Source organism: Solanum verrucosum, unplaced genomic scaffold (assembly GCF_900185275.1).
Source record: "Solanum verrucosum unplaced genomic scaffold, falcon-dt-bn FXZP01000103.1, whole genome shotgun sequence".
Taxonomy (NCBI): domain Eukaryota; kingdom Viridiplantae; phylum Streptophyta; class Magnoliopsida; order Solanales; family Solanaceae; genus Solanum; species Solanum verrucosum.
This window is the reverse complement of record NW_026020048.1, coordinates 6786164-6800997: the sequence shown is the minus strand read 5'-3', so window position 1 is coordinate 6800997 and position 14834 is coordinate 6786164. Positions and strand designations below refer to the sequence as shown.

General features: G+C 35.4%; 4 protein-coding genes across 5 annotated transcripts; 1 reads left to right on the top strand and 3 right to left on the bottom strand.

Moving 5' to 3' along the window:
* Window positions 1-67: 67 nt before the first annotated feature.
* LOC125822281 (syntaxin-112) lies at window positions 68-1600 on the bottom strand. Of its 2 annotated transcripts, none has more exons than XM_049501668.1 (2): window positions 1533-1600; window positions 68-1175 (listed from the first exon to the last, which is right to left on the bottom strand). In XM_049501668.1, exon 2 carries the CDS (start codon window positions 1149-1151, stop codon window positions 252-254), a length of 900 nt encoding a protein of 299 aa, XP_049357625.1. In that variant the 5' UTR covers window positions 1152-1175; window positions 1533-1600; the 3' UTR covers window positions 68-251. The 2 variants fall into 2 exon arrangements, with proteins under 2 accessions (XP_049357625.1, XP_049357626.1); XM_049501669.1 differs by lacking the exon at window positions 1533-1600 and adding an exon at window positions 1369-1420.
* Window positions 1601-3259: 1659 nt separating this feature from the next.
* On the bottom strand, window positions 3260-5809 carry LOC125822579 (uncharacterized). Its single transcript, XM_049501991.1, has 4 exons — window positions 5178-5809; window positions 4983-5085; window positions 4067-4275; window positions 3260-3909 (listed from the first exon to the last, which is right to left on the bottom strand). Exons 1-4 carry the CDS (start codon window positions 5804-5806, stop codon window positions 3624-3626), a joined length of 1227 nt encoding a protein of 408 aa, XP_049357948.1. The 5' UTR covers window positions 5807-5809; the 3' UTR covers window positions 3260-3623.
* A 1135-nt stretch (window positions 5810-6944) lies between these two features.
* Window positions 6945-9028, bottom strand: LOC125821945 (pheophytinase, chloroplastic-like). The gene is made up of 7 exons (XM_049501298.1): window positions 8944-9028; window positions 8759-8863; window positions 8532-8670; window positions 8281-8451; window positions 7899-8142; window positions 7628-7719; window positions 6945-7206 (listed from the first exon to the last, which is right to left on the bottom strand). Exons 1-7 carry the CDS (start codon window positions 9026-9028, stop codon window positions 6945-6947), a joined length of 1098 nt encoding a protein of 365 aa, XP_049357255.1.
* A 922-nt stretch (window positions 9029-9950) lies between these two features.
* LOC125821944 (uncharacterized) lies at window positions 9951-13527 on the top strand. Its single transcript, XM_049501297.1, has 10 exons — window positions 9951-11258; window positions 11398-11511; window positions 12088-12265; window positions 12352-12533; window positions 12627-12763; window positions 12834-12929; window positions 13012-13081; window positions 13171-13245; window positions 13324-13369; window positions 13463-13527. The coding sequence occupies exons 1-10, from the start codon at window positions 9951-9953 to the stop codon at window positions 13525-13527; spliced, it is 2271 nt and encodes a 756-aa protein (XP_049357254.1).
* The last annotated feature ends 1307 nt before the right edge of the window (window positions 13528-14834 follow it).

The window sequence follows — 14834 nt, the reverse complement described above, 5'->3', positions numbered from 1 at the left end:
AATTATCCAAGATTTGTGATTGAAGAGGAAAAAGTACTAGGTAAAGAAATGCTAGTTCCTGTTTTTGATTCAATATCAAATGAATCGTACATTATGATTGTAGCATTCAAAACATTTCTAACTATCTCTAAGAATGGTAAATACTTGAGTCCAGAAAAGCCGAATGAGAGGAATAACAGAGCCGAATCCTAATAACAGTTCCCTCACATGGCAGAAACTAAAATGAAATGACATTTTGTTTTCAAGTACTATCAAGAGCTCAATGTAGCAATTAAGCAGACAACCAAAATGATCAATACCACAGCCCATACCCAACATATCCATGCCCTTCCCTTCTTCTGTTGCTGCTTAGCATAGAAAAGACTGTTGGTTCCACCACTGATGAAGCTTCCAGCAATGGCCATATTATGCTCAATGTCATCAATCTGTTCACCTTGAGTCTCAACTAGAACAGCCATATCAAGAAACACTTGATGAAGTTTGTCCAGGCTCTTCTTTATGTCCATTACAGCCTCGTGCCTATCTTTGTCATCAAGATTCATCTCTGTTTTTGCTGCAAATATTTGAACTTTCCCGCTTTCTCCTGAAACCATCTTCTCAATCACTTCCTCTGTTGGCTCCTTCCCCGTCTCATTGTAATATCTTCTTCTGAGGCAGTCTTTGTAATCTGACAAGATTTTTTCTCTCAAAGCCTGAAAATCATTCATGATGTCCCTAAGCTTGACCCTCAATCCATTAGTCATGTTAACTCTCGTTCGATCAACCACAGTTCCTTGTGCATATGCCACTGATAATTTGCGATTCCCCACATTTGATTTGTCAAGTGCTTCAAGTTTTGCCTTGACAATCTTGGCTTTGCGAAGGACAGAGACCATATCAGAATCCATTCTGTCTCTAATGCCACGAAGAACTTTGGGACCGTGAGTAGTTTTTGTCTCCTCATTCAGATTTTGAAGATCGATCAAGAGATTAGTTATCTCTTGAATATCACCCTTCACTGCCTCGATTTCACGGAAGAAGTTGGAAAGATTGTCTTCATCTGTGCGGCTGAGTTGGCCCATCTCCAAATCCCTCTCTGTTTCAAGATCCAAATGGGCTTGTTTCTTCAATTCCACATAACTTAAGAACGATTTCGTCATGAGATCATTCATCTTCACTCCAGTTTACTGAATATTCTGCAATTAGTCAAGAACAGCTTAACAAATACACCAAGAAAACAGATAAAGTAACTGAATGCAAGAAAATATTTCTCTACCCTTTTCTGCAAGATAACAATCTGTCATGAAATAATCCGATTGAACATGAAATTCAACACCAATAAAAACAAGAAAACAGAGAAAGTAACGGAATGCAAGAAAAGATTTCTACCCTTTCTTGAAGATGGCAATTTGTTATGAAATAATCCGATTGAATATGAAATCAACACCAAGAAATATCAATAAAGCAGGAAGAGATAGATAAGAATGAAACAAGTGAATTGAAGAAGAGATTTTTTCACTTCAAATCTTGATTGAACTGAAGTGGGTTATTACCCAATTTTGAAGAGCTTTGCGTTCTTCTTCTTCGTCTTCTTGATGATGATGGTGCCTGTCTTCTTCTTCTTGGAACTGTTTGGGAGGGGGAAAGAGGGATATGGAGATTCTGAGGAGTTTCAAATATTTCAAAAGTTTCGCAAGGAAGAAGTGAGAAGTAGCCGTTTATATTGATGTTCCGCTTAAGGCGGTTACGGTTAGTAACCCAACTATGAAGTGCGAAAAAAGTTTTTTTAAAATTTTTTTCCTTTTTATTGTTTTTACACCAAAGTAAATTCAGGTTAAATATTATTGTTTTTTAGAAAATTGTTTCAATTAAAGATTAATTTATTATGAGTATAAAACGTTGTTGGTAATTTTGTAAAAAGGAAAAAAAAGATGGGTGGTGTTTGGATGTCTGCTTTGAGATGATGATATGCATTAACAAAGATAAACTTTTGTTTGACCATAGATTTGAAAAGTTTTTTCTTTTGAAAGAAAAATAGTCAAATATTTGTTTGGTCATAGAATTTATCTAGTTTTCAGGAGATTTTAAAAATCAAATCTTTAAATGTCAAATTTTATTTTAGACCTCTTTTTGACCCAAGATATAGTTGTTGACCTATTTTAAAATTTTAAAACTTGCTCCGAATTTTCATATTTTATACTATTCTTTTTTAAAAAATCTAAACTTTTTTGTACTGTTAGTTTGTTATTACTCCCTCTGTCTCAATTTATGACACTTTTCATTTTTTGAGAATCAAACAGTTTAAGTTGGCCGACAATTTATGCATGGAATCTTCAATTTTTTTGAAATATATATATATTATACTACGTAAAAAGTACTATAAGTCTCAATAATTGACAATTCAAAATATTTAAAAGATGTATGAAAAATTTATGGTAAAAAATAGACTTGTTTGAATCTCGAAATCCAAAAGGTGCCACATAAATTGAAACGGATGGAGTATTAATTTTTGTTTTGCACTAATGAATCTTTGTAATTAATTGTAAAATTTGACAAATTATAGTAGCTAGTAATTGCGTTATTAGTAGTTGTTATTAAAACATTGTAACAAACCCGAATTCTTCACTATATTAAGAAGAGAACTAAAACGCAATTACAACTTAAGAATTGTGATTGCAATACTCAAGCTACGAAAATACAATAGATATATTGAAATAACGAGTAACTAAAAGATAGAGATATGAATAGAGGTGAGAAGTTTTGACTCTAGAAGAAGAGGAGAGGACAAACATTTTCTTCAATATGCATAACACCCATCTTTCCGACTCATTTTCCCTTTTAACCAAATGCCAATTGGGCATGGATTCCAATAAAATACTACAATATTTTACTTGATCCAATCTCATTCACCACTTCTAACTCATACACCCTTATAGAGCTAGCTTGGTTCTCAACAAACATCATGTGATTTAAGGATAATGTATAACCTAGTTCATTATAAAAAAAATAATTTTCAACTGAACTTATCTATCTATATATAGGATTTGGGTTATGATTTGTGATAATAATAATGATCATAATCAATGAAGGTACTGCATAATTTGAGATTAACAAACATGTTTGTTTGGTACAGTTAGATATACTTGATAGTTTTAAGAACTTATTAGTATAAATCATGTTTCGTGTTTGTTTTTAATTTATGTTTTGAAAGATTATGATCAAACACAATTTCAAGTTCAATCCAAACTTCACTGAAATTAAGTAATGTATTACCAAATGCTAGCTAAATCCGTGGATGGAAGAAGCAACATCTGTAGAAATTATGCAAAGGACGAAACAACATGCTCACTTTTAAAAATTAAATAAAACACATAAGGAAATAAGGACTTCCTCATGTTATTAGAAAACATTGGGTGACTTCAGTCTGCTGGAGATGTAAGTCTACTTTGGACCAATGACTCTTATTTGCAACTACTACCAGTCCACTGCAGCAAAGCCTCCTCATTGCAGAATGTTACTGCCTGAGTAGCAATTGACAGCCACTTAACACAAGACTAGTTTGCAACTCTTAAGATACATTGCCCCAGTTAAAGCAATTCAATAATGACTACGAGGAATGGTTAACCACCCTCAACTCCTTTGATCTATTGACGTCTTTTCCCTTTGGGCACTTCTTTGGGTACGAGTGTACATTCTTGGAGAAATTTCTGTAATACAGATACATATTTGTCTGGAAAAGTTCGGTAATGATCTACATGAGGAGAAGAGCCAAAGTTGAAAGAGTGAACCTCTCTCCCACTTCTCCTCTGCTCTTCGATAAAAGATTCAACTGACTGAATTGGAATGACCTTGTCAGCTGTACTGTAAAGATAAAGCTGAGGACAGGAAGGCTGGTTCTTGACAAGGACAGTAATTATCTTCGTCAGCCGCCTGTAAATTGGAAATAACCAATAATTAGAAGCAGCTATAAACCTTTTTAATAGACCAGACCTTCTAATCAATAGCTAAATACTGCAAGCCATATTTCTCTGAATTAATTCCTGATTGATAAGTAAAGAAAAAGAACATAACATGTTGAAGTGCTTACTCATTAACATCAGGCAAATTAAGAAGAAACGAGAAAAGCTTCTCAAGTGCTGCGAAAAGAACGGTTTCCATCAACATGGCTCCCTTAGCTTGAATGTTTCCCGAGGTTAACGGACTTCCCACTTCATTTCCTTCTCCAGCTTCTACTGAAGAATATGCAAAAGAGCTACGCTTCTTCAGCATGGCTGCAGTAAATCCTGCTGCCCAGACCTGCAAGCAGTTAAGGCTGAATTACCATATAACTTTCCTCATTACTCAATTCTGTAGGATCAGAATCAACACTATACAACAAGAGAGAAAATAATGCAGTGCATATTTTAATAGGAAAGAATGAAAGGACAAATGATCTTCCAAAATGAAAAGAACAGAATCCCCCCACAAAAAGAAGAGAAAAAATTGTCAATCATTCTTGGAATGGAATTTCCCCAAGTTGTGAGAAAAACTCCATCAAACAGTTCAATCTACCAAAGAAGCCAGGCAATGGCAAAAAGCAATGCTGAAATCTCAAAGAACATTAAAAGAGGTTTGCGTCTTGCTATACCCTACAAGAGTTATGATAGAACCTATCATCTATAAATTGAAATTTATATGATAGCTTTAAACCCTTTCAACAGTTTGAAACACATCCCATACCCAGCCCGTTTCCTTTGCAATGAGAAAACTCATTTCTTTGGCAGTAGAGGGTAAAAACTTTTCAGGTATCCCTATGTTAATCAGTGAATGAAGAACCCCTTGGTATACGTTAATCATCCTGGCCCTCCGATGATATGATGAATCCATAGTTACATTTTACTAAACCAAACCAATTTCAGAGAAAAGAGTAATTAAGGTTCAAACAAAATTGATAGCATCTGAATATTATCTTATAAAGCATCAGATAAAGGATATTGATGGTAGGGTGAGGAAAACCAAACAACCTTGGGGCTTATATCTGGATCACCACCGGAATCCACGACACAACCCTTGATCTTTTCCAACAAATCCTGTCTATTTTTCAAATTCTCAAGAATAGCACCATAACTGCACAGAAACAAATAATAAAGGTTAAAACAGCTAAAAATTACTAATAACTTTAGCATGATCAATATTTGAAGTCCCATTAATCAACCTACGCAAGCCATCCGGTATTACTGAAAGTGTGAAAAATCAAACACCGTTCACGACCATCCTTATCGGATTCTGACAACCACAAAGCAAGCTCATTTGCCAATACAGCAATCCTCTCCTCCAATTTCTTGCCAAGATCGAAAGAAAGAACATCTTTCACAGAAGCAACAAACGTTAGAGCGTGAATACCCTTAGAGTTATACAACTCAATATACCTCCTCAAATGTTTCGGCTTCGACCCGAGCCAACCCAACATCACAACCGTCACAATTGGGCCCTCTTTGGGTGTTGCCCCAATTTCAATACCCTTTTCACTGCCAGCAGCAAAATGCCAATTGAATAATTTATCTTGGGTACCTGATACTATACGAGCAAAACGATTGCTGGATAAGATGGGATTCAAGAATTGCGATGGGAAGGGATTTTTCGAAAACCCAAATGGGGAAGAAAGTGGGGAGGAGGGATTGCGATGTGATAAGAAAATGCGGGGGCGATTCTTTGGGGGAGAAGAAAGTGAAGGGGTTCGAAAGGAAGATGGTGATAACGGAAGGGGCTTGTAATTGAGTTTGAGGAAGAGAGAAGGGGAGACATGGTGGCGATTAGAACAAGTGAGTAGTCTGACAGAGGCTTCCATGAATGACGATTTGCGACTTTGTTGTTTGCTTACAGGTGATGTTATTTGTACTGGTGGATTGTTAAAGAGGAATGATTCCTTTTTTTTAAAAATAAGTAAACAAAATATTTAAGATTTTCGATATCTATATTGAAGGTCGACTGATTCAATTTTCAGCATTAGATTCCATTTTTAAAGTCCGCACTCCCAATACAACTTTTTTCATACTTAAAACTCGGGACGACCCATACCCACGCAGTCCATGTGGTAGACTTTTGAGAGAAATGAACTGGACACCTGGCTTTATCCAACTTCTTTGCTTTAGTGCTTAGCGTTTGGAACAAGTAAAGTTAACAATTCCTTACCTGATGTTTACCTACACAAGCAAAGAATTCTTTTTGTTTTGTTTTTGACATGGTATACACTATACACAACGGATCCAATTTATTTACCTTTTGAGTTCAAATGCTGGACTAATTTGATTGAAGGGAAAAAATACATCCTATCATGATCTTTTTATTCTCACGGCTTAAATTCGACAACTCTAATTAAATCTAAAAAGATTTTATCCATTCAATTTGCTCTTATTCAACAAACAGTGATGAGGATTTTGTACTCATTATAATTCTCTGTCCCCATTAAAATCAATATTTATATCAAGTAGACTGCTGAAATCATGCTTATAAGTATAAAATAAAAATGTTCAGATCAAACGGTTTCGGAAAAAAAAACCAGTTTCTTTGGAATAAAGTGTTACATAAAAGTGAGGGGCGAAGTATCTTACATATTAGTAGACAGTAGTATCACAAAATTGGATATCTTATTTATTGCTGTTACAATCTTTTCTTCTCTTTTTTATTTTTTTTTCTGAATTGCTATCACAAAATTGGATATTTTCTAGCGCTTTAGCCTCCTCCAACGAAGGACTTTCCAACGTGAATCCGAATTTAGTCGGGCTCCAATGTGAGTATCGAACATCGGGTGAGGAACAAAAAAATAATAATTCACGTATAGTAGGAACTTGGTGAAGCATATATAGAACTTAGCCAGAGAGAGAGAGAAAAAAAATCAGTCTTTCATGGTTTACTGAGTGTGCTGAGAGATGAGAGCACTCAACCCTTCGATAAAACATACTCTACTGCATATGTTAGCAATGAGGCTAAATTTCTGATGCCAAGGTTGATAACCAATCTAATAAAGCTTTATTCACTTGTTCTGGAACTTCATCCTGGGGGTAATGCCCTGCCTGCAAGTTTACAAGGGATGTGTTCGGGTAGAAATCCTTAATTTGATTTGGCTTTGCACGATCATGAACCCAAGGGTCTAGGTCCCCCCACAACAACAACAATGGGCAAGAGAGTTGGCTCAAAACACTGTCAAGTGTATACTTTGTTGGGTTTGACATGAGTTGTTTTAGTAGTCTGCACAAATGCGAAGTAGACAATATTAGCTAACTTTCTTAACCTAAACTTTTTGATACATAAACAGCAGTTGGAACTTAAAAGTATATATATCTGACAAAGGAGATGTAGTAAATCTCTTTCGTACACTTCTAAATGTTAGTAGTATCTCAAAATTGTCTTTGCACTTCTATCAATTTGCTAAACTCTCTTGGCATATGCTGGAAAAGGCCGAACCATCTCAGTTTGAAGTTCCAAAGACAAAACTCGTCAAACAGGCTTGAGTCATGAGAGTCAAGGACTTCAATATGAATGTGGGGAGATTTCTATTAAGATTCTAGACTAATAAGGCAGATAATGGTGTTCCAAGCGAGAAAATGATAATGGCTTTTAGCTGCCAAAAGGAGGTGAAAACCTATAGGCTATATAGCTGCATTCATACCGGTAATAAACTTCATAGGCATTTGGGTCAGCTGCAGGCCTTAAAATTGAATTGATGAGGTAATCATCCACATTTGAATGATTTCTGTAGACCTTGAAACAAGAAAAACATCAAGGAAGTTAGTTCTTCTATCTGATGTTCCTCAAGATTATCAGGGGTAGTGGCTAAATAACAAATGAAATGCAAATGCAGAAACCAGCCATCCGTTTCTGATGCATCGTGCAAATAGCAAGAAGATATAAGGTTCAAATTTAGCTAGGAAGGAACATACACCACTCTTCAGTACAGCTTCAATTTGATCTGGTCGCATTGTTATCCAGAAAGCCGATCTGACAACAACACGTTGAAAGATTTCCTCCACTGGCTTTACAATGAACTTATGTAAGGCTGTCTCTTCAGTTTTGTCGGTTGTACTAATGTCATCCCCAAATCGTCCTGCACTATTTAATAAGGAAACTCCCCTGACTTGATCTGGTAGTGCTGCTGCTGCTAACAAAGTAGTAAACCCTCCAAGACTGTTTAAATAATACAAGTCATCATAACATAATTCAATTACATACTACTTATATATTAATGAAGCTCTACCAATTAAAGCTGCTAATTGCATCTTGTAGATTCATTACAATGACAAGTTTGTAAATAGATGAACTCACCTGTTTCCAACTAAAACAGCGGGTTGTTTAACTATCTCATTTAAGAAGTCGACAACCTGATCTCTCCAAATCAAGGCATCATAGTCTATTAGTGGCTTTTCACTCCAGCCAAATCCTAGCAAATCCAGAGCATAAACCTTGTATCTTTTAGCCAGTTCTGGTATGTTATACCTAAGGTTTGATGCAAATAAGCCCACTAATCTTATATAATAAAACTCAATGTTACACAAAAACAAATATTATAGAATTACCTCCAATGAAAAGAAGAAGAAGCAAATCCATGGATCAAAACTATTGGAAACCCTTCCCCTTCCACGACATAATGAATTCTGTTGCCTCGCCATTTCCAATAGTTGTACCCCTCTGATTTAAATGGTAATTGCTGCAAGCCTGTATTTATCAATCTTTGTTAAGTAGACATACACACACTAAACAGACACCAAGAAATTCAAAGGTAAATATGGGGTGATGAACTGACCTAGAGAAGATTCAGCAACTACAGAAGGAGTCATAATCGAAGTACCAGTAGCAACAGTTCTATTAACAGCAAAATTCCTTCTACTTATTAATTTCCATCTGCCCCCTTCAAACAAAAAGAAAAGAAGTAGAGAGATCAAAATCAATGAGTTACTGGTCTGGTGTAAGGTTAGACGAAAATCTTACTAAAACGATTACTTCTAGGTATACCTAACCTATTGCCTATGGAATTCAGCCAGTCTGTCCTAGCCGTGGCAGTAGAACTTGACATTGATTATATTTACCAACTAGAAGGATCCAAGAATCTTAATGAACTTTGGGAACAGTTGAACGTGGTACTTAGAAGTTGTGGCAGTTTAGAAGATTCTCATGAGCTTTTTCTGAATAAGATAAATAAAAAAATTGTCTTTTTCAGAAACAATGTGAAACCAGAATAAGGATTTAGGGAATCGTTTTGTTCCATGTAGAGACGACAAAATTAACAACTTGTCGTCCTCGGCAATGCGCTTAGAAGTTTCAGAACATTCTTGTACTAAACAGATGCTGCACACACTGTCAAAAGCTTGCTCTTCTTTCTTTATGTTATATTAGCTGGTCTTAATTATGCCCCAGCTCATTGTTTTCACCAATGTTTCTGCTTTGTGTTCATCGCTCTCTTCATATTTTACTATATATTATGTGCCATTTCTTTACCCCTTTGGTACCCACTTCAGAATATTCCTGTTCCACTCAATGTGAAATCATATGTTGAATCATCTCATCTAAATAGTTTAACAGGTTACGGAGAACACATTTTTATTTACTTAATTATATCTTCAATATATCCTTAAGTACCGCAAGACTTGAACGCACAACATCTGTCTACTTCAAATACCATGTTAAAAACAATGTGACCACTTAATTTAAAATTTTAAAGCTGTAAGAAAGAGCATATTTCTATTTTATTTAATTACATCTCAAACAACATATCTGTTCTTTTCTTGTGCATTTCACACACACACACACAAAAAAAAAAAAACAAGCAACTAATTGGTACAATTTTGTTGCATTCTCTGTATATTGCTGTCTTCACAGAATACGTTGGATTCTATTTGCCACCTATGAGTATTTTTACCTTTTAGACCAGCAAAATATTACTAGAATTTTTCTAGTATTGAAATTATAGCTAATTACAGAGAAAAATACCTTCTAAAATGGAGGGAGCTTCAACATATAACAGAGCTTTACAACTGAAACTCTCGTCGACCATGAGGCAAAGAAGAAGTGGTTATGAGCCATCAGATACGGAGACAGACTGGACATTGGAGAAGAGTCCACACAGGGAAGCAAACGGAAAGAATGAAAAAGAAATAGATCTTGAAGAACATGAACCAGAAGAGCCCAACGTAGCATTTGAGAGAGCAAAGGACAATAGTTCTTTTAATTTAAGCTGGAGGACTAATGTTCCAAGTTCTGCTCGAAGGAGAAGTACTAAGTCTCCTTATAAGCTTCGCAGAGACATCGATGATGGTGAATTTCCTTCTTCTCCAAAGGCTTTACCAAGAAGTGTTAGCACATTTTCACGCAGGCCTGATCATTCTCATAGAAATGTTAGTCCTTTTCAAAAATCTGAGAACCGTAGACACATATCTCCATATAAATATGCTGGTGATGATCATGACAGGCTTTTTGCTGATTCAAATAGGAAGCAAAATCAATCACAAGGTAATAATAATGTTCATAGTAGACTAGGGGAGAAGTCAAATTTTAATCGCAGGTACGCTTCTGCTCCTAGACCTGACAGACAATACAAGTTTGATGCTTCCAAGGAGAGAAGGAAAGCAAATAATAAGACGCAGACACCTTCCCAGTTGCCAGTTAGAAGCTTGTCGCGGAAAGAAAGGGAAACTCCGAATAAGCATGGACCTACAGGAGGTGAACTTAACGAAATGATTGCGGAAGCAAAGATATCTGGAAGCGCTACTGGTGCTAATCATATGTTTGAAAGCACAGAAACTGTTTCACCTGGTGATATTTTCTTTTCTCGGGACTATGAAGCTTTGAACATGAAGAAGATTACTGAAAGGAAATTCGATAAAAAGCCTCAGGTACTGACTGATAGAAATGTTGAATCAGTGAAAACACCTGGTAATTTCAATCAGAGTGGAAGAGGAAATTTATCCAGTAATACTCAAAGAACTATAAGCACAAACACTTTTGTAAGTAGACAGAGCAGTAATTTGAGTGATACTAGTGGAAGGACGACCAAAAGTATGAAAAAGTTCACCGCGAACAGGCAAAAGAGTCAATCAGAACCATGGTTTTCTTGTCTCAAGAAAGGAACATGCAGAACCTCAAGAAGAGAATCTCCAGAAAAAGGGCGTCCGATTGATGAAGCTTTAGTAATTGCTAAGGCATCTGTAGTTCAAAGCTTGAGACCCTTCTGGGCTGATAAGCATCAACCTGATTCACTAGAGGGATTTACTTGCCACAAGCAAGAAGCTTTACTACTTAAAGGCCTGGTAAACATGATCTAAACTCCCTTTTTCTGATGAATCAAGTGGTGATGCACACAAAGATACACTCACTAGGACATTTTGTTTTAACATTTTTCTGCTTAGATCACAAGTTCCTTTGGTTTTCTTATGCCTTTTCTTTTAGGTTTCTTCAAGTGAAATCCTTCCACAGATCATATTCAAGGGTCCTCCTGGTTCTGGAAGGAGAACACTCACGATGGCTTTTTTGCGTGAAATCTATGGAGATGCAATCTGCAATGTAAGTAAAGCCAGACTTAGAAGAGGCAGAGCTATGCTACATTTTTTATTGTTCATCTGTACAAGTATTCCAGCTTATTTATTTTTTTGTTTCACAGATAACCCATGATTTGAGATACTTCCAAATTAAGGTACCTCAGGCTTGATCATTTTCTGCTATTTATTCATTTATACAAGTCTCTCTAGATCATGGAAGTTAGGATTCTAAGTCTGCTAAAAATCTTTCACCTTCCATTTTCCGATCAAACAACAATACCTTTTGGTGTGCTTTGAAAGAAGCACCATTCCTCAATCAAACTGTAAGCTATTTGGCACAATTTTTGATACATTTACATGAAAAATACTATAAAGGATAAAATGTGGCTAAAAGCTTGTGATTTTCAATTGAATTTAGATTGTTCTGTTTAGTGGTTGATGTTTGTAGACAATAATTATTAATTATCACACATTATTTGGTGAATTGGCAGTGTTAAATGCAGTTTAATTTGATTCCATGCTGTGGAATGTCATTATATTTGCATAACTAGCACCAAATATCACTGTCATATATCTCTTCTATTCCCCTATCTGCTAATAGGAAACAAGGCCAGTGCAAGTTGTTGTACCAGTAAGCTCAAGTCCTCACCATATCGAGCTCAACGTTCAGTTGGAGCCTAATGCTAGATATGTGATAATGGCTTTAGTTAAGCAAATAACTTCGGAGTATGCACTGACCCCTGAGATCAGCAGAGTAAATAAGAAGGCTGATTACAAAGGTGATCATATCTATCAAAGCAAAGACTATTTTAACTATCAATCACTTCAGTCTCGACCTAATTAAGAATTACTTTGCTTCTTACAGTAATAGTTCTTTATGATGTGGACAAAGCCGCGGAGAACATACAGCACCTAGTTAAATGGATAATGGACTGCTATTCAGATGCTTGCAAACTCATTCTCTGCTGTGAAGATGATGTAGCCATACTTGACTCAGTGAAAAGCCGCAGCAAAGTTTTTGAAGTTGCAGCTCCTGTAACTCATGAAGTAAGTGTAAAAATAGGAAGTACATTCTAATATAATTATATCTTCAACTAGACACAAGAATTTCCTTCTAACTTCATATTTTGCATTGCTCAGATCATGGAAGTTCTTATTCAGATAGCAAGAAAGGAAGATTTTGAACTACCAATGGGGTTTGCTGCTAAGATAGCCGCCAAGTCAAAGCAAAACCTGCGAAGAGCAATTATGGCTCTTGAAGCCTGCAAAGCACACAAGTAATACTACTGTACTTTCAGATTGTGCCTTTGCTAGTTTATGGATTACTGATCCACACACTTTATACAGCTATCCTTTTGCTGAAGACCAACCAATTTCAATAGGATGGGAAGAAGTAGTAACAGAACTTGCAGCAGAAATTCTCGCTGATCCCAACCAAACAAGGTATTGGAATTCTAAATAGCAAATTTATTCTTCTAACTAAAGAAATATCAAAGTTGACAGTATAGGTGTATGATTTAATCAGGTTATTTTCTGTTCGAGGGAAGTTCCAAAAACTTTTGGTGGAGTTTGTTCATCCAAAACTTATTCTCCTGGTAAAGTATATGAACTTCAATGAGGATTTTTAAAGAGGTACTAATATCTAAGGAAGATCATGTCATGCGTTATGTTCAATGCAATGCAGAAACTAGTTGAAGAATTCATTAAGAGAGTTGATGCTGGTATAAGAAGGGAAATTCATTACTGGCATGCTTATTATGTAAGTTCTATCCTTCTGTATTGAAATACATATTCGAGAAATTAAAAGTCCATCGAGTAACAACAAGACGATCTGCAGGAGAAAAGGCTCCCTCTTGGAACGACTGCTTTGTTAAAATTAGAAGGTAACTTGTTAAACTGCAGTATTGAACTATGTTTATAATGAGACATCAGTTCTCCTAACAAGGATTTTTATTGATTCATACGTATAATTGCAGAATTTGTGGCCAAATTTATGAGCATATACAGGAAAAACTTAAGCACCCGTCAGCAGTTTTTATAATTCATGACTACACATGGACGCGCACTAGTCTGATTGAGAGAAGGCTCAAATTTTGGTCCCATAAATCTTCCAAACACTCTGCCTTTCATAACAGGGATTACACAGCCATTCTTAGCAGATTGTAAAGATAAATCTTGTGTTTATATGTTGATGCAAGAGTCAAGACTTGTATGCTTCTGGTCCTTTATGTGATATAACCACGAGGACATCTGTTTCTATGAAAATAAAATTATGTTGTCATTTTCATTTCTAGTTAAGTATATTTGTAATTTAAATACCTCTCTCTATTTGTAATTTAAATGAAGAATGAGAAAAATTATTATCTGGATACACAACTTGAATAATAGACCTAATAATTTTGTTAGGACATCCCTGTTAAATTTGACAAGATTCAAAGATGAATTAATGTGAAGATTTGGTAGTTAGGAAGATAATTCTTCATTGGTACGAAAGTCAAGATAACATCTTTTGTAGGTGAAATTTAGGTGAACCATAAAATGGTTTCATAAGGTAAATCTTGACATTTTGACACATTGTGATGCAATAGGAAGAATTCACTCCTATAAATAGGTAGTTCCTAATTCATTTATAACACACCTCTCACTTGCCTTCTCATCTTCAAAGGCATTTAATCTTCTTTCTCTCTTGTAGTATTTCACTTGTAAATATTGGTTGGTTGTGTCCGAGGAGTAGGCAAAAGAAAACAAAAGTTTGTCGAACCTCGTTAATTCCTGGTGTTCTTTTTATTGTTGTCTCATCTACTATTTATTAGCTACCTTTAGAAATAGCAGTTGTGATTTCATTACTCTCTAGATATTCGGCTTCCGCAACAATCCCATCCAAAAAAAAATGTAACCTACAAATTTTATTATTCAAGACGACCCTTCTTCAAGATCGCTCTAATTGAAATTATAGATTTCAGAAGAACTACATAGTTAAAAAGTATTGAGACTCAGGCTTTTTGATTCGGTTGAATTATTTATCTTAGGAATAAACAAATTACTATAAAAATTCTTCCATACTGATTTGATTAGGCTTTTCGGTTGGATTTTTTTTTTTTTTTTTGGAACACCCTCTACACCAAATATAGGGCATGTAAAGAAAGAGAGAATTGTACTATATCATTCCTTATTTAAAGTATAAGTATCTATGTTGATGAGGAGATTTTGTTTGATACAAAAAGGGAAGGCTTTTAATTAATGACCATATTTATTTAAGTTGATAATAAGATTCAGATTGAGTTAGATTATACTGGAACTTCCAAATCTGAATAAAGTAAAATAAAGAAAGTGTACGATGGAAAAAGA

Bases quoted from the DNA above. Each gene is read 5' to 3' on its own strand.
- LOC125822281 (XM_049501668.1), bottom strand. From the start codon at position 1,151: ATGAATGATCTCATGACGAAATCGTTCTTAAGTTATGTGGAATTGAAG.
- LOC125822579 (XM_049501991.1), bottom strand. From the start codon at position 5,806: ATGGAAGCCTCTGTCAGACTACTCACTTGTTCTAATCGCCACCATGTC. The intron at 5,086-5,177 runs GTAGGTTGATTA...GTTTCTGTGCAG, and splicing joins AGTAATACCGGATGGCTTGC to TTATGGTGCTATTCTTGAGA. The intron at 4,276-4,982 runs GTTGTTTGGTTT...AACTGCTTGCAG, and splicing joins ATCCAGATATAAGCCCCAAG to GTCTGGGCAGCAGGATTTAC.
- LOC125821945 (XM_049501298.1), bottom strand. From the start codon at position 9,028: ATGTCAAGTTCTACTGCCACGGCTAGGACAGACTGGCTGAATTCCATA. The intron at 8,143-8,280 runs GTGAGTTCATCT...TTATTTAAACAG, and splicing joins GCTGTTTTAGTTGGAAACAG to TCTTGGAGGGTTTACTACTT. The intron at 7,207-7,627 runs GTATGAATGCAG...GCATTTGTGCAG, and splicing joins GCCTATGAAGTTTATTACCG to ACTACTAAAACAACTCATGT.
- LOC125821944 (XM_049501297.1), top strand. From the start codon at position 9,951: ATGGAGGGAGCTTCAACATATAACAGAGCTTTACAACTGAAACTCTCG. The intron at 12,534-12,626 runs GTAAGTGTAAAA...TGCATTGCTCAG, and splicing joins CAGCTCCTGTAACTCATGAA to ATCATGGAAGTTCTTATTCA. The intron at 13,246-13,323 runs GTAAGTTCTATC...GACGATCTGCAG, and splicing joins ATTACTGGCATGCTTATTAT to GAGAAAAGGCTCCCTCTTGG.